This window comes from Cardiocondyla obscurior, linkage group LG01, assembly GCF_019399895.1.
Source record: "Cardiocondyla obscurior isolate alpha-2009 linkage group LG01, Cobs3.1, whole genome shotgun sequence".
Taxonomy (NCBI): domain Eukaryota; kingdom Metazoa; phylum Arthropoda; class Insecta; order Hymenoptera; family Formicidae; genus Cardiocondyla; species Cardiocondyla obscurior.
This window is the reverse complement of record NC_091864.1, coordinates 11,324,283-11,341,328: the sequence shown is the minus strand read 5'-3', so window position 1 is coordinate 11,341,328 and position 17,046 is coordinate 11,324,283. Positions and strand designations below refer to the sequence as shown.

The following is a 17,046-nucleotide window of genomic DNA, read 5'->3' as shown; positions in this document are numbered from 1 at the left end:
TGGTACCGCGCAGTCGATCCGCGAGCTCGAAAGCTGCCGCGAAGCTGTACGAGTCGTCCTTTGACTGTGCTTTCCATGAACTTTCGTGTGCCACTCGGTGGCGAAGAGCTCGCGACAGTTCTCTACAGAGAAGAATACGGATGAGCATCTTTATTCTATCTGTGAGTGATCAGTGCACTATTACGTTTATCGAGAAAGTATATACGAAGCCGGCTGGCTTCTCTCCCGTACCGTTTAAAATTTTTGTTCGTTAAGCGCGCGTAAATTTATACTTCATATTTTTCATAGTATATTAGATTCCTCATTTAAAACTTTCTCATTACTATAATAATTTCAAATTTCGCAGCGATTTGTAGGATTTTAATAAATAAATTAATTCCTCGCGTTATTTGTGCGTTGTGTTCTGTATTACATTTTACGGTGGCGCGAATAAACTAGATTTTGTAATGTAAAATTTATTTAATAAGGCGATTCGCTTTTGTAAATCATTGAAGTGATTTTATGTCTTTATCGGTGAACGAAATTGCGAAACGTTTCGCGGATTCAGCATGTGAAACTCACGTATTTTTGCTTACAAACATAACCTGAACGCGCTCGGCATCGCGTTCGCAAGCGAGTTAACTGTAGATCTAGCAAATACACGCGCGGGTAAAATTACGCGATTACATCACGAGTAATGTTGCATGCATCGATTGGACATTGTTCGAATTTATTACTTGTATTATCGATAATAGGCACCGCAACTTTCTGCGTTTCAGTGAAAAGACTAGTCACGAACGCTTCTTCTAGCATTACTGAGCTCTTCACTTTCTATGACGGTACATGAGTGTACAAAACCAACAAATGTTCAGCAGATTGAGCCAAAAACTCTTAAAATTCTAAACTAAATTCAGGCAAATTTTTTTTTTTAACGTAATAATTAAGTAAAGCATTCTTTGTCTTTAATTAATTAGACATAAAACTTACGACAGACAGAGGCTTAATTTATAAGTGTTACGCATATGTGGGTGTGCTGGTGTGTGAAATTATTTTGAAATATTACTATTGAAGGTCGTATATGAAATGGGTCTTCTCGTCGTTTGGTCGTGTTAGAAGATCATCACGTTAGTGGTCGGATTAATGCTGTCGCGTGTATCTCATGGCCTTATCAGTCACGACGAGATGATTTAGGCCTCGACGAGAAGGATTAATATGTTTTCAGGGAATTCGAGACAATTTTAACCGACGGCTGTGATCATTCCGCGAGACCACTGACGACCCCTTCGTACATAATTAGACAATTTATCTACGATAACAATCGAGCGTGAGTGCAAGCGTACTCCGCGGCAAGATGCGTCCCGCTTCTTCGACACAATAGAGAGAAAGTTTTATTGTCTCGTGGATTCTCTCATCCGAAAAAAAACTTGGGACCTCGCTTTCTTCCGTCAGTTTTTTTTTCTAATTTTTTATTTTAATTAAATCGCAAACAATTTTCCGGCTGTGTCAAAGCTGAAAAACACGCTGATAACGCACGAAGTTACCTCGTCAGATGATCGATCGTGCGAACAGTTCGCTCGTCGATTTCTCTTCCCATGCGCCAACATTTAACAGAACAATGAATCGGCGCTTTTCTCGGAATACGTCGTTTCTTCTCGGTTTATTACTCTTCCCTATAAATTCGTGAGAAGTTATGCCCGTTTCCAGGTTCGCATTGCGATCGCTCTAACAATTTTATAACATTATTTACTCGCTTTCTATTGGATACACCGTGGCACGTTCGAAATCATTAATTATTACGAAACGAAATGGATTTGTTTCCACGTTAATAACTGAAATCGTTCGGAATTAAGTTTGAAAGCGCGTTAGATTGCGACTGCTGCATTCAAAAACATTTTATTTTGATTCTCGACACAAACAGTTATTAATAAAAAAAAAATAATAATAATTAAATTAGAAAATAAAAAATAATAAAAAACGGCAATAAATATTTGAAAGACGATGCGAGAATTTCGACGACAGATCGTTGGTCGAAAAAGGACTTTCTTAATACCGTGTTTAAGAAACCGATCACGTATGCGTGAGAAGGGTCGAGAGAGATTAAACTGACTGGATTCACGCTTTGTTTGACGAAGGACACGCATGCCTTGACATATCATCTCACGATTAGCGACTAATTTTTTATCCGTAACTCTTTTTGATAATCTTTGTACAGTCGTGATTTTAAATTTGTCAATTGCAGCGGAGGAAATTAAAGATTGTCGTGATAAGCGTGATGCTGTAGCATCCACTACAGCGTGTCTCTTCAACAGGCTCGTCACGCCCGACATTTTTCCCGCTTTAACGCGACATAATTGCAATTTTTGCAGATCAACATGTAACTGTCCTAACAACCACTTTACATGAAGTAGCTAATGAAGTCTGTAAAATCTAATCATATATGTATAATGTACACTTTGTGCGTAATTAATTAGCGTAACACAAAAATAATTTTTAAAGTAATATAGAAGTTGGATGTAAATGCAATTTTTTTTTTAGTAATTTAAAATACTTGGAGAAACCAAAGGATTTGTATATCCGTTAATTAACTTAATTAAGCCGCTTAATGCGATTATCGTCAATCAGGGCTGCTTCGACGTTTGTCGTAACTTCGACACCCTTCGGCTAATTTCAACGTGTGCTAAATCGAATTGTTCGCACTTTCAACGGCGCGTAATTACTCTATTACAAATTTATTGCCAAATAAAGTCCCGGTCGACGGCGTGGTTTCTTGACGAGAAAGAAACTGCCGCGCATTCCTCGCACGTACACGACTACCGGAAGCGTGATAACGCGCGAGACACGCGCGCGAGCTCCTTCTTTCCTCGATTACATCACGTGGGAAGATGAGCGCGTAGGACGTGTTAACGCGATCGTATGGCATATGAAATGGTGAAAGAGACACGCGGGCCCGGGCAAAGTGAACCGGGCCGTGTTAACTTTTTAGACAGCACGTCCACACACGCTTCACGCGACGACGACGGGCGTCGGTGAGTGGGGAGATCATAGATGATCACAAATTGTCCGCAATTGGCAGGAAGTCGAGGCAGGGGGACCGTTTGTGCGCCCCTTCGTACTCTAATGTACATTATTTTCGCGCAGCCTTCCATTTCGTCCGTGAAAATTGATCTCGATGTCGATTAAAGTGTGACACGCTCGGGATCTTACTATAAACATCTTTTTTTTTCGCGTTTTTAATAACAATTAATTTGTAAAATTAACTTACAAGATAATTATTTTTAAAAGCTAATGCGTCCCGACTTTGAATCCTAGTGACGAGGCTCTTTTCTTTAACGCGGGGGAGAACTTCGGCCGTTCTGAAATATCCGTCACAATATCGACGTGCTTAAGCGATAAAGCGGCTTGATGTCACGGCGATATCGGAATTTTTATGATAATGCAACAGTTACTCGGGATAAAAATAAGGGGTGTATAAATATACCTCATATTGAAACGCACGGTGGAGATTTTCTTTCTTCCGCGCCTTTCAGTGCGTACTATAAATGTCACTTTGTTCTTAACGCGTGACGCAGCCGAGAGTGAAAAAGACGTAATAGCAAGGTGAAGTCCACGAACGCTTCTAGCGAGTTAGATCGTGTCAGCGATTCTATTTTTTTTTTTTTTTTTTTTTTTTATTTATTTCATCAGATCTGCATCTCTTTCGCTGAACTTCTCATCGCTCTTTACATTTGCTTGCGCTTTTTTTTTTTCTTTGCGAAAGTTCTTGTTGAACGGACCATCGTCTGCGACAAGTGGCACGAATATTACGATGACGGGTGGAGTTCTACGTGAGAGCCATGCGTAACACTTGATAAGGCGAATCAATATTATTCAATTCTGATAACGGCCTCCATTGCGGCAAGTAGGGAGAGAACGCATTAAGCGTGCAATGAGTTGATAACAGATTTTCCGTTAAACCGTGGATGCTCGTTCGAGTACAGTACACGGTACCTGTATTTTTTTTTTGTTTTTTTTTTTTTCATCGAACAAATCGCGTTTAGGTGCACGAAGTTTCCAAAGACGCTAGAAATTTATTTGCCTTAATTGCGCCGGTGTGCGAGTGTGTGTACGTTCGTATATACGTTCGAAAAATTATTGATGTTAGTTATGAGTTTCAGGTAAAAATTTATCTAAATATTTATTTATTTACTGTAAATTTTAAAGTTAATAGAATTATAATTCTTTTTTTTTTTTTTTTTTATAGTAATAATCGCAGCTTTGGTTTCATTGTTTACTTTGCTTTCTTTTTGAAGACACGAAGGAGAATTTAATAATTCAGTGAAATTGCTCGCACCCTATTAATTATGCTAATTATAGCGCATCGCGAGCAGGCCGGCGAAAACAATCGATGGAAAGAAAGCACCGTAGCTACGTGCGATCGTAGTTGACGGTGGTCCTTCATAACTAACGTGAGAAATACTGTAAAGGCATGATCTTTTATTCAACGTTTCTTTCGTCGTCCTCATTGTCCGATCAATATACATTTGCATAGCTATCGCGATGACTTAACGTAGGAAACTCACATGGACCGGTCGTTGCAATTTGAATTTCCGATATGCTAATGCACATTATAAATCTCACGATCTAGAAAGAGTTATTTAATCCGTTCGTGCAGCTCGCTCTCTTTACCAGCGTGTTAAAAAGATGTTAGAAATATTTAAGAAAATTTTGCAATGGAGAAATTAATACAAGCTATCGTAAAAAAGTATATAGAACCAGCCCGTTGATTTTTTTTAATAAAAGAGGGTTCGTGAAGTTAATATTATATGCAAATAGTCCGATTTAATCTTTGAAATCTAAAGGAAGCGATGGGTCCGTGGGAAGTGACTCGACGCGGTCACAATACAGATACCTGAATGAGAATTTCCAGGAAAACGGGGATTTTTATATACGAGACCTTTCGGCGAAAGTTACCTTCACCTTTGCACCTTAGCATTCTGCGGCGTGCGTGTGTGTATGTGCGAGGGGTGGGCGGTCCGGATGTAAAAGGTTAACGAAGAGTCGTTGCGAGAAGTGAAGGAGATAACGGGAGAACAACTGGAAATCTTGCAGTGGCCTTGAGGATGTCTTCTCGCGGCTCGTCTGGCCACGGGAAAAGTGACGTTCGATGAGCAATATTCTCCGTAGGTGTCCTCTCTAACCGGAGTCTACGCGATTCGCGTATGGGTGAACGGCTTCGTTACGGGTGTCCCGTTAGCGGACCTGGAAGAGAGCTGACCAGACCGGAGCCAATCGGCCGGTTCTTAGACATATCGGTGCGGAGCATCGCCTGGATTGTGTCTGGCAATCAGCTGGGACGATCCTATAGATCTTCCTGGTCGGTGCTGGATCCTCGCCGGCGTAGGTCGCACGACGATCTTCACGTTCTCCTCCTCTTTCTTCTTCGCCCCGTGCTCTTCACCTCGCGCGCCTTCTCTACGCTCCTCTCTCTCGTCGCGGCATCTTCCCCTTCCTCCCACGTCCTGTCCACCTCAGGTTGCTCCTCGAACGTGGATGTAGTATTTCCTGGTGATCCGTGATGCGCGTCACAAGGTTCTCGCTCTGATGCGCACGGTGGGTTTCTTATCGGCGACGTATAATTATCGTAATAATGTTTGTGGTGTAAAGAAGAGAGTGTAGGAGCTCGTCTCCGCTTTCGTACGGTGGAAGACGAAAGTTGCTGATTGAGCCGATGTAATTAACACCCGTGAATGATCGAAAGATATTCCGGCAGCCTTGAGCTGGCATTGCTGCCTCACGTTAATTCGCGATACGAAGAGCGTTTTTTTTTTTTTTTGTTGACGAGCGATATATTCTCTGTTCATCTTCTGCCTTTAACTAGAAGAATCAACGTTGGTATTTTGTACGCTTGCAGGAAACGTCGCCAATCCTTTCGGAGTAAGGACCTGATGAAGGATCAGATCATGGGCCGCACAGGATACACGTGCATCAGGCACGTTTTCTGCTCCCTCAACGTTTTAATCTGGGTATGTACAAGTGTCTTCTTTTTTATTAATTATTCTGATATTTTGATTTCTGCTTTACTTTTGTCGAACAAAGTTTATTTAATAAATCAAGCAGATGTTAATTAACATAAAATTTTTTTATATTGCCCATTTTTTTTTTTTTTTAATAATACAAACGATTTGAGTGTATAGTAAAAAATTTTATTTGTCACACATTTATATAACATTTTGCGATCGGTTTATTTGCGAATTATTCGAGAGCAGCACTTAAGCTATATTTAAACGTTTCGTTCGTGCTGAAAAGACGTGTGTGAGAACGTTTCAACTTGAATGAAACGTTTAGTCGCGGCGCGTGATTCGTAAACACGCGCGTGCAAGTGCGGGACCATCAATTGGTCAAAAATGACAGAAATGAGACAATAGCTGGCGTTAATAACGGCCTACGCCGGCGATTAAACTGGACAACGCGCTTTTGTAATTCGCACCACATTCCGCCGCATTCACTGTGCCCCCGGCTTTATTATTCCACTTGAAATTGTCCGTCCGCGGCGTCTGTATCGCGATGAAAGCCTTAAATAGGGCGTTGAACCGCGGCTCTATGAGCTATGAACTTACGGTACCCAAGCCGACGATAAAGCGCGATACCGGCTGCTCAGTGCGCTGCAAAACTGGTACACACGTGTCGCCGGGTGTTTTATTGCCGTTGAAACGTGTGTCACCTGTTTTCACGCTTTATTATAACTTCGACACTAATTGCGGTTTGTTTCATCCGCGAACGCCAGCCTGGGCGAGACCGTTTAAATGTCATTAAAAAAACTCGAAGAAGTTAAGGAGACAAGTTGACGTAAGATTAATAATATACTTATTTTTAAATTATCTAAATTCGAACGTTAATAATGATTAAATAAATTAATTTCAACGACGATGTATAGATATTTCGCGGTCAACGACACTTGACGCGAATTATATAATACCGTTGCAAAAAGAGTACGTCCCATTTGCGTGCACGCACTATTGACGGTAATTAGAAAGTACGGACGCGCTCTTTTGTACAATTAGCTATCGGGGTCGCGTAACAGTGCATTAATTTCCCAATCACACTACGTCGCGTAAGTTGCAATTTATGAATTACCGTTGCGGCTCTTCCGCGGACGTTGCACGCGGCGCGTGAACGCGTTCGTCCTTTCATTTACGGTTAGGACTCGATAACGAGAGTCCGTCGCTATCGCGATATAGAGGATTCGATTGAGTTTAACCGTAAGGTCAACATTTATCTGGCCGCTTGATTGACTTCCTGTCACTGACAACAGGTAACCAGTCGGTTTAGAAAGTTTGTTACTCTCTTATACGAGTGCAGGCGCGAAAGGTCTCTCTATTTGCGAATAAGTTAGCAGGTGAACCGTTAAATGTATACGACCGCAATGACATCCGATACACTTTGCTGCCCGGCGAAATAGCGTCACGCCAGTTTCTCTATTGTTTTATTTAAATCTTATCGTGAATAATAAAAAAAATTCCGTAAGTTTGCCCGTTGACTTGTCACACGTTTGTCGGTGCATTGACCGCGAGTTGAGGAAGTTTTACGATGACTGGCAGCCATCGATCATCCTTCCGTAATGACAATTCAAAAAAAAAAAAAAAAACCACGGTCGCTTTACTTTCTAATTCACGGCCCACTTTCCACTTTCCGATTTTGCTTAAACGCCGCGGTGAGTCGAGGTACCTTTGTGCTGAGCGAGCATTGTCGGGACCAGTCAAATGAGGTAGCATTGACCCAGTAAATTCGCGTGCCACGAGTGGCGTGTGATAAGCATCTCTCGATGCCTTTTAATTATAATTTCTCAGATCTCCGAGTACGTGTCCCGCGGATTAACGTTATCAAGTGACATTAACTTAAGCAGTTCCTAGCAGCGTCATCATTAATTCAATTTAATTTTATTATTAATAATGCTAATCGAAAAGGATTTTTTGTATTATTTCGGCTCGTTTTGAGCTACGGCATCGTTGTCTCTCCTTTTCATCGGTTCATCTATTTCAGCTGTAATGGAACCCAATTTTAAATACACCCGTCGAAAGTTTATGATGCACGGCGCGTAATTTTGGTTTACAGTTATGCGCTTGTGGAATTTTGGGTGCGGGCCTTTGGCTGCGATTGGCTTACTCCGGATATGCGACCTTGGTACCACAGTACAGCTTCGTGTCAGCGGACTCGTTGTTACTTGCCGCGGGATGCGTCACATTCGTCATCGCCTTCTTCGGATGCTGCGGCGCGTGGTTCCAGTCAAGATGCATGCTGATCACGGTTGGTACAACGTGACCCATTGTAAAACACGTGTCTTGCAAAAAGCGCGTAGTACACTATATCATAGGTTTTTTTTTTTTTTTTTTACAACACGCATACGTTTTATACGGACCGCAGCGACTGACTTGACTATCTTGAGTATCTTCGTCGGCAGTAGATCGTGATTTGAATTCTTATCGCTCTTTAAATATCTTTGTGCTGCAGAGCGATTTGCATGCCGATCACGTCACTTTTTTTTTTAAATCTTTTTCTTCCTTTTTTTGTTTTGTTTAATAACGAGAAGAGAAGTTTACAACTTTTGTAATTTTCAGTATTTCAGCCTGGTAATACTCATGTTTCTCGCCGAGTTCATGTTGGGCACTCTGGCGTTTGTGTTCAGGGAACATCTCGCGAGGAGTCTGAAAGAGGAACTATTATACGGAATTGAGAAGCATTATAATGTCACGAGGGAGCCAGGGACGCTCTCTGCTATGTGGGATCATATCCATACGGAGGTTTGTGTAATGAAAACTCTTGCAATTCACGTCGCACGAAAATATGTTACAGATTTCTGGTTTATTAATTTACTTTCATTACAAAATAGAATATCAGCCATTGCATGAAATGTTCAAACCGAGCGCATGTTAAAGGTAACTGGTTAAACTTACGCTTTTAGTTTCATTGCTGTGGTGTACGCGACTATACGGATTGGTTCCAAATCGAAGCATGGCCCGAAGAAGATCGGGTGCCGGATTCCTGTTGCGTGCAACGAGAACGATATTGCGGTCGCTTAGATTCGGAGGGGCGCAATAAGGAGCTTTGGTACAAAGAAGGGTGCTCGACCGCTATCCAAATGTGGCTAGTGACCAGACTTCATATTGTGGGTACGGTGGGTCTCGTCGTGGCCTTCCTCCAGCTATTTGGCCAGGTGGCCAGCATGATTCTTTTTTGCACAGTTAGGCACAAGAGATCGTCTCACACGTACAAGAGCTACGACACTACCAACACCTAGAATTTCAGATCGATCTTAGACGAAACTACTGTCTAAGATCGATGTACCTTCCCCGCGGGTTTTTGTTGCACGCAGCAGAACGAATTTCGAGATAATCGATTCTATAAATTTTTTTTTTTCCTTTCTTTTAACGACTCTCATCGAGAATCTCACCGACTTTAATCGCGCTGAGTTTATAAATAACCACAACGAACGAGATAAAAAATTATTTTAAAAAATTAGTGGGGAATAAAAAACGTAAAAATTACGTCATTCGTAATTGTTGAATATTACTCTATAAACACATTTACAAATGAGAATTTAAGTAAAAGTAGTTGACCAAAAAGTGTCCGCTGTGTACCAAAAAATAAGATAAGTATTTAATTGATGGACTTCCTTCTCTTAGTCTGAATCTTGATAATGCTTCTTCTTGTAATTTCCAGTGATTATCACGACTTTTAAATAGTCCAATCTTGTCAGCCGATATTTATTTGTATCTTTGTCTTTCTTAAAGAAAGAAAGAGCATCAGACTTGTATGGCTCATCGATTATTTTAATGTTTGTAGATAGTGAAAAATTATAGATGGTAGAAATAAGATCTGGCAACATAAAAATAGATTTAAATATAAAAATAAAATATAAAATAGTAAAAAAAAAATTTAAGATTACAATTTATCGTTAAACTAAAACCTTTTAACGAAAGAAATTTATTCTACTTTTACGATAATGGATATAATTTTAATTGTTATATACTCGATATTCATTTATTTAGAAAGTATTCAATTAGTGTCTTATGATAATTGTAAAATCTCCGTTTTACGGTAATTGTACATTGAAAGGCAGATATGATATTTGCCACAGCAAAACCCATATTTAATACACCGCGAAGCACCGGCCGCTGAGGACCACCAAGAATTAAGGGAGAGTTCTCTCCCTCAGTTCTCGATGGTTTTAGCGGCCGGCGCTTTGCGGTGTATTAACTATGGGTTTCGTGTTAGGATCGACGCATATCATGAGTGTCATGTGCTAACCGCCGTTGCCGCGACAAATGCCATATCTGTCTCTCAGATACGTCATATCGATTCTCAGTGTTAATTATGGGGAGCAGTTAGGTAGAGATAGCGTGCATGATTATGTGATTTAGTCTTGAGTACTCAATAGAGACGGTAGTTTAAACTATCTTTATCATTAGCATGAATAATTTGTTAAGACTTTTGTATTTTATAACATATATATATATATATATATGTACACACATATATGTATATATGTATATGTGTATACGTAAATTTAGTGAATTATAATAAGAATCGTTTTTCTTATATGTTATCTGACGATGCTATCTATTGACCATAAGTTAAAGATATATTGGAGTCTGTACAATGCAGAATTGAAATAGTAAGACGACAGTGATGTAATAAATATGTGTATTGAACAAACTAATAAATTATAAATAAATAATATTAAATATAATATATAATTAATTATAAATAAATAAATAATATTAAATATATAGCTCTAGAAAAAAAAAATTTTTTTAATATATTTATATATTACTTACTGAAGTATGGAAAATATCTTTGGTACAATCGACTTTAGGTAGTGTTGATATATTTCAGCAGCTAACTCATTGTTCTAAAAATTATTTTTATTATTATTATATAGTTTAATAAAGTGGAGATAAGTATAAATAAATGTTAGGAAAGCTACGCTTACCGGTTGCAATATAGAAGGTAACTTCATGTTATCCGGTAAATTCAACATTTTAAAAACAATCAGTTTAATAAGCTGAAGTATCATCCGGAATATCGGTGGTTCGAAAATACCATATGTGTCGCATTTATTTTTTGTATCATTCGGTGATGTATATCCATCGCTGATTTCACTTGCAGAATTAGTTGAAGGTAGTGCTGTGGTCTATAAAAGATTAGAAATAATAGATAAAACAAGAATGCATAAACAGTAAGTAGAACTTTCCATTCGGTGTATCTTTAAATATAAAATTAAGAATAAAAAAATATTAATTTAACTTTAAAAAACAAATTTAATGATCTAAAAAAAAAATTAATTGAGTGATTATTCTGACAAAATTAATTGGTGATAAGATTACAACTCTAGTTGTTTGTTAATCTACAAAAAAAAAATTACTTCCATATTTTTAATATAAGGTTTTATCAGCAGTTATAATTAGACGTATAATTTACATAATTAAAAAAAATATATATATGTATAATACATACCACATCTTCTCTTTTATTTCGAACACCACGTGCTAAGGCAGTGCTCACAAAAAACAAAACTAATATCAGATGTACACGCATTTAGAATCTCTATTGATCAACGACTCTGGTTTTTTATTTTTTAAACTCTTTAGATTTTAAAACACTTATGACATCGCAGGGATACTCAAAAGTTATCGAAGTAGCAGCGAACTTCTGGAATACGACATGTATTGCACCGCATTTCTTTTATAGGCGAGTGTTGGTTCTTTTTTCTATCTACCTGACAGTGGATAACAACTTATTATTCTTACATTTGTAATTTACATATCGTCAGCATACTTCCAAGTAACTTAAAACATGCGCAATTTCGTGTATGACCTCGGTACGCGGTTAAATTTTAACGTATCGATGAGTCAATGATAACATTGGTAATGGTTTAACGTCATCAAGCCTAATAATCTGCATACTGTTTTAACTATGATAACATTTTGCAAATTTCTAAGATAAAACATTTTTTTTTCTTATTTTAATTATGTTTAAACAATTTTGTAGACAGATTAGTGAAGTAATTTTACTACAAAATCCAGAAATGTTTAACGCTTACTTATTTGTTATAATTGCCAATTGATTTTATTAATATACATATTTATAATATACATTTGTTACATTAAAAAAAAGTTTGTAATTTTAAAATTTAATATGTTTACAGTACATTTAATTTATATAGTGCACTTTTTAAGTATCGAATGACAGTTTTATAACATTAGATAGAAGATATCTTTCCTGCAAAATAATTAAAGTGTTTGCAAGTGTACATAAATTTAAATTTAAAACATATATTACTTAAAGCATTATTACTAAAATGTATTTAATAAACTATTTAATATTTAGTGTTAAAAAATTTATTTGTAACTTACATATTTTTTTTTTATGTTTCTTCTAACATTTATATACCAATGCTTATTGAACCCATTCCTGGGACACCTTTTAAAAACAAATTTAGGCCAGAACGTATCATACGATATATTATATTCATAGGGTTAAAAAACATAAAAACTCTATAAACGTTCATCCCTAATTGCGACATAGTTCTAATTAAGTTAGAAATCTGCGAGTAAAAAGAATTTTTATTAAAAAATTGACGTATTTTTCTTTTAATTATGGTATAGTTTGTTTTACAAATTATTTTGATATTTAATTCTTACCATACTGCCAGAACTTGTTACACTATGAAGTCCACTACCTGTTAAACTGCTTAATGCACCGCTCAAGCCTCCTATAGAACCTAGACCAGAGTTACCATTACATCTAGCCTAATTTATAAAAAGATAAAGCCAAGTTAAAAAAATTTATCAATTGCCAATTAAACTGACAACTTCTTTTGTACATAAAATTTTTTTTACATTTTAATAATAAGTGTAATTAATTTTTATTTATTTCTCACCGAACGGCTGCTTGTTTTAGGTTCTTCATTTGATGATTTTTCAATTAGATTCAATTCATTTAACAGTTCATTAGAATTTGGATCACTCATCTGATTAAAAACAACGAAATAAATTAAATTAAAGAATGTCTTATACATTTCATGTACAGAATTAAATTTATAATTTTAATCTAATATTAATACTTATTTATTATGATAAAAATATTAAATTTAATGCATATACATACTATTGTTTTTCCAAAAACGCTCACGAGGAGGCCCCACACTAAAAATAGATATGATAGTCGCATGGTTACAGTTGTGTTACAAAAAATTTGTATTCCGTATTTAAAAATACTAAACAACCGCAGAATGATATTTCTTCACTTTTAGTAAAATTTGCGCGTGCACAGTTCTTCTAAAGAGATATATCGTTATGTGTTTCTTTTGTTGAAAACCTCTTTATAAAGAAATGCCATTCGTTTATCGCTGGTCGAGAATGACGTCAAAATTGCAATATAAAATTATTTCTAATTGCTCAATACAACTCATTTTATTTAATTAACGTTTCCGCATGTGTATAACATTTCCGCATATGACTTTAAGAAATTGCATAATTTTACGATTATGGTTTTGAAAATAAAATGTTTTTTTTTTTACCACAAAATATAAAACACTTTTATTAAATTTATATACGTTTGATTTTAATTGCATTATTTGTATTTTTTTCTATTAATTATTGAAGTCCAATAAGCCGTGCTCCTACTTCGTCCAATGTTTGCGTTACTCCTCGAGAAGTTTGTTTGACAATACCAACAGGCAGCTAAAACGGCAAAAATTTTCGTAAATTATTACATTTAGATTTATTTAGGAATATATAACTCTTTAGTTTCTAAAATATTTCCTTTTATATTATATTACTTACATTTACTAAAAAGTTCAAAAAATTGCTGAGATTTTCGTAACCATTAACGACAGCTCTGCTAAAGCTGGGATATTTTCCAGTATTACCATATTTTTCCTCCTCTCTAATTCGATCAACGAGTGGTTTTGGAGTCAAGAATCTGCTTAAAATATTGTCAGGCTTTCGTTTTTCTAAAATAGCTTGTGCGGTTTCGTTTTCTAAACGAACTGTTTCTCGCGACATCGGAGCGAATAAAACTATTGGCGTTGTACTTTGTGAAGCTGGTATAGATAATATGGATCGTCGACTTTGAGATTTTTCAGATTTAATTAATGGGTCTAAATTATTTCGGAATTCGTTGTTTATTTGCTGCAAAAAAAAGAAAAAAAAGAAAAAGAAAATGTGTTACTGTAATTATTTAAACAAGAAAACATTGACATATTAACTGCAATGTACAGTACAACTAAATTTTTAAAAATAAATTTCTTTTTTTATTAATTTAATATCCATATTTTTTGTTAATGTCAAATTGCTGGTAATTGTAATAATACTTTTCTAAAATTTAGTCGACAGTTTTAAATTGTTTTGTAAATGAGATAAAGTAATTACCTCTGCTCGATTGGCAATGTTGTTTCTAGCTAATATTATCAAATTGACAAATCTTCCTGTGCCAATTCTAATAGCGTCTCTGACACGTTCTAATAATTCCTACGAAATAGCAATTTTGACTTCGCTTGCCGATTATTAGCGAATTACGAAGATCCAATTAGGAATTTTTGTTATAACTAAACAATTTTTTATATTGATTTTCAGATAATTTTGTTACTGGTTTTCAATCGTTAAAATGTGATGGCACGCTAATATAAAAATCACTTTCTCGACTTGCGCGTTTCTCAAAGATTTTATTAATTTTTACAAACAAATATTATAAACGTAAGATTTTACCTGTGTATCTTCTAGTTTCGAAGAAGTGACGTTGTTCGCATTGTTTTGTACGCTGCTAAGAGTGAATTTTGTCGGTTCCTCTGTAGGACGAGCACTCAGTAAATTCAGCGAACAAATAAATGACATAATTATTAAAACTCGTAACATTGTTCTTCTTTGATGCAAGTTGAGAAAATTTATAAAACTGTTATCCAAGTATTAAAATAAACTTAAATAAAAATTTTATTAAACATAAGAATAGTCTTATAAAAATAATAATTAAAATAATTAAAAAATGGATTTTTTAATTAATGAACTGCTGATAACACGATAAATCCACAGAAGCTGACCACAGTCGACCAGTGACTAAGTTGACTAACTGATTTCGCTTTCGACGGTGACGATCTTACTTAGCCGTTTACGACACTGCATCACTTTCACTTTCTGTAAGTTTCTCCATATCGAAAATCATGAGTGTAAACTAGTTGGACATAAAAATAAAATTAAAGTCAAAAACTTATTATGTTACAACTATATTAATTAAAAAAAAAATTTTTAACACACACATGTTATTAGTATAGAAATCAATTACTGTTAAAACATCGAGAGGAACTCTTGTCCTTTTTTTTAAGGACAAAAATATCATCAGTTGCGAAATGTGCGTTTTGCTAAACGCAACTATTATCGATATGAATAATACTTTAGAACTGTTTAAAAATTACTCTGACGTGAAGGACATCGCAGCGTAATTAGTTGCAAAACTCATTGTTTTACGACGAAACTTATAATATTCTATGTAATTCGCTTTCTTAAAATTGTAAATTTATTTGCTTTATTATACATTTCTGATCCACTAAAACACTTTATAAAATATATAAAAACAATTAATTGTAGATTTAAATACTTAATATATTATTTATTCATTTAAATTGCAAAATACAAACAATTTAACGTTAATTTAGAATTTACTGCGTTTAGAAAAAACAATACATACAAGATAACTCGATACGTCCCATCTGAAAGGAGGAGCGGTTTTCGGATAGGCATTATGCATCGGCGGAGCAACTTTTAGATAAGCATTAATTTTTTAAATATAATATTTATTAAAAAGAAACTTTTACTTTTTTTATGGTACTCTTATTAACTAACTGGCATGTCTATATTAATATTTTTCTTTTATGTTACAGTCACCGGCAGAACTCAACAACTCAGCAGAAGCTCATGCAGATTGGTAAGTCGCATGATTTTTTTTTCGTAGTTTGTAATCGGGTGTTTTAAAGCAATAACACGTCGTCAACTATAGATTACTCAATTATAATGATGCACATAAATTGGGACTTTTCAAAAAATAACGCGAAGCGTGCGTATGGTTTATTCTAGTATTTAAAAATCTACATAGAATTTCGTTTATATATTATTATATATCAAAAAAAAATACCTAATAGGCTTTCAAATCCTTGATATATTGGAGCGAACAACATGCCAAATACAGGAATGCTTAAAATAAAGTTTACGAATCCAGTTCCCCCCTGTAAATATAAATAAAATATATAAATTTCAAATAAATCTACAAAAATAATTCTTAAAATTTTTTTAATAATAAGTATAATCCGTGTTACGCATTTTATTTTTATGTTTAATTCTTACCGATTCATCTACCGGTGGGTCAGATGCATTCGAGTTTGAGTCACTTGGTGGTTTTTCCGACGACGAGTTTGACTCTTCTGAATCTTGTGATTTACAACATGAACATTCATCTGCTATACATGCATCCGTATTTTCCTTAAAATTTAAAAATAAATTTTAGTAGAAAGAAATATTAATTACTAATTTAATTAATAATTATATATTTCTAAGTTACTGTAATTTTTCTAATACTGCTTTTAAATTTATGTATAAAATAATTTTTATGACAGATTGATAAGCAAGAATATATATAAGTGTACGTACTTTTCGTCCCAAAGTACTTTGATAACCGATAAAGGCTATCAATAGAAATACATACACTTTAATTGCCATAGTAACACAATTTCTTTTAAATCAACAAGTTTTTAAGAAACAAACTTCTTTTACTTTAAGCGAGATCGACTTGCGAGTGGAGTACTTTAAACGGAATATTTTGTGGCGGTTTTTGTTTAAAAACTTCCTTTTAAAGGAACGCGATATCTTATCGTGCCTTGAAAATTACGTACAAAGTATTATCACACAATTCAAAAAAAGTTAAAAACCATTTTTGTTATCGTAATACATATTATTTATGTTTTTATACTTATAGAAGAAACCATGCGCGCGTGCAGCGCGCGTAATGTTTTACAACTAATTCAGGCGTCTCACACACTTT

General features: G+C 35.4%; 4 protein-coding genes across 7 annotated transcripts; 1 reads left to right on the top strand and 3 right to left on the bottom strand.

Moving 5' to 3' along the window:
* Positions 1-4: 4 nt before the first annotated feature.
* On the top strand, positions 5-9,367 carry Tsp5d (Tetraspanin 5D). 3 transcript variants are annotated; one of them, XM_070655232.1, is made up of 5 exons: positions 5-161; positions 5,870-5,981; positions 8,071-8,262; positions 8,574-8,756; positions 8,918-9,367. In XM_070655232.1, exons 2-5 carry the CDS (start codon positions 5,904-5,906, stop codon positions 9,251-9,253), a joined length of 789 nt encoding a protein of 262 aa, XP_070511333.1. In that variant the 5' UTR covers positions 5-161; positions 5,870-5,903; the 3' UTR covers positions 9,254-9,367. The 3 variants fall into 3 exon arrangements, with proteins under 3 accessions (XP_070511333.1, XP_070511341.1, XP_070511324.1); XM_070655240.1 differs by lacking the exon at positions 5-161 and adding an exon at positions 5,434-5,568; XM_070655223.1 differs by lacking the exon at positions 5-161 and adding an exon at positions 5,672-5,688.
* On the bottom strand, positions 8,799-11,696 carry LOC139101891 (uncharacterized). The gene is made up of 4 exons (XM_070655404.1): positions 11,473-11,696; positions 10,949-11,149; positions 10,794-10,867; positions 8,799-9,831 (listed from the first exon to the last, which is right to left on the bottom strand). The coding sequence occupies exons 1-4, from the start codon at positions 11,551-11,553 to the stop codon at positions 9,810-9,812; spliced, it is 378 nt and encodes a 125-aa protein (XP_070511505.1). The 5' UTR covers positions 11,554-11,696; the 3' UTR covers positions 8,799-9,809.
* A 377-nt stretch (positions 11,697-12,073) lies between these two features.
* On the bottom strand, positions 12,074-13,324 carry LOC139101884 (uncharacterized). Its single transcript, XM_070655393.1, has 5 exons — positions 13,126-13,324; positions 12,899-12,988; positions 12,660-12,767; positions 12,372-12,562; positions 12,074-12,237 (listed from the first exon to the last, which is right to left on the bottom strand). Exons 1-4 carry the CDS (start codon positions 13,186-13,188, stop codon positions 12,401-12,403), a joined length of 423 nt encoding a protein of 140 aa, XP_070511494.1. The 5' UTR covers positions 13,189-13,324; the 3' UTR covers positions 12,074-12,237; positions 12,372-12,400.
* Positions 13,325-13,544: 220 nt separating this feature from the next.
* LOC139101849 (uncharacterized) lies at positions 13,545-14,940 on the bottom strand. Of its 2 annotated transcripts, XM_070655315.1 has the most exons (4): positions 14,727-14,940; positions 14,391-14,489; positions 13,803-14,150; positions 13,545-13,700 (listed from the first exon to the last, which is right to left on the bottom strand). In XM_070655315.1, exons 1-4 carry the CDS (start codon positions 14,871-14,873, stop codon positions 13,614-13,616), a joined length of 681 nt encoding a protein of 226 aa, XP_070511416.1. In that variant the 5' UTR covers positions 14,874-14,940; the 3' UTR covers positions 13,545-13,613. The 2 variants fall into 2 exon arrangements, with proteins under 2 accessions (XP_070511416.1, XP_070511425.1); XM_070655324.1 differs by lacking the exon at positions 14,391-14,489.
* Positions 14,941-17,046: the final 2,106 nt, after the last annotated feature.

Coding starts and splice junctions, on each gene's coding strand:
- LOC139101884 (XM_070655393.1), bottom strand. CDS start 13,188: ATGCGACTATCATATCTATTTTTAGTGTGGGGCCTCCTCGTGAGCGTT. Junction 12,768..12,898: donor CTAAAACAAGCAGCCGTTCG/GTGAGAAATAAA, acceptor TTTATAAATTAG/GCTAGATGTAATGGTAACTC. Junction 12,563..12,659: donor TAACAAGTTCTGGCAGTATG/GTAAGAATTAAA, acceptor TTTTACTCGCAG/ATTTCTAACTTAATTAGAAC.
- LOC139101891 (XM_070655404.1), bottom strand. CDS start 11,553: ATGCGTGTACATCTGATATTAGTTTTGTTTTTTGTGAGCACTGCCTTA. Junction 10,868..10,948: donor TACCTTCTATATTGCAACCG/GTAAGCGTAGCT, acceptor AATAATTTTTAG/AACAATGAGTTAGCTGCTGA. Junction 9,832..10,793: donor AAGATATTTTCCATACTTCA/GTAAGTAATATA, acceptor TTATGTTGCCAG/ATCTTATTTCTACCATCTAT.
- LOC139101849 (XM_070655315.1), bottom strand. CDS start 14,873: ATGTTACGAGTTTTAATAATTATGTCATTTATTTGTTCGCTGAATTTA. Junction 14,490..14,726: donor CGAAACTAGAAGATACACAG/GTAAAATCTTAC, acceptor GCTATTTCGTAG/GAATTATTAGAACGTGTCAG. Junction 13,701..13,802: donor TTTTGAACTTTTTAGTAAAT/GTAAGTAATATA, acceptor TTGCCGTTTTAG/CTGCCTGTTGGTATTGTCAA.
- Tsp5d (XM_070655223.1), top strand. Junction 8,263..8,573: donor CAAGATGCATGCTGATCACG/GTTGGTACAACG, acceptor TGTAATTTTCAG/TATTTCAGCCTGGTAATACT. Junction 8,757..8,917: donor GGGATCATATCCATACGGAG/GTTTGTGTAATG, acceptor TTACGCTTTTAG/TTTCATTGCTGTGGTGTACG.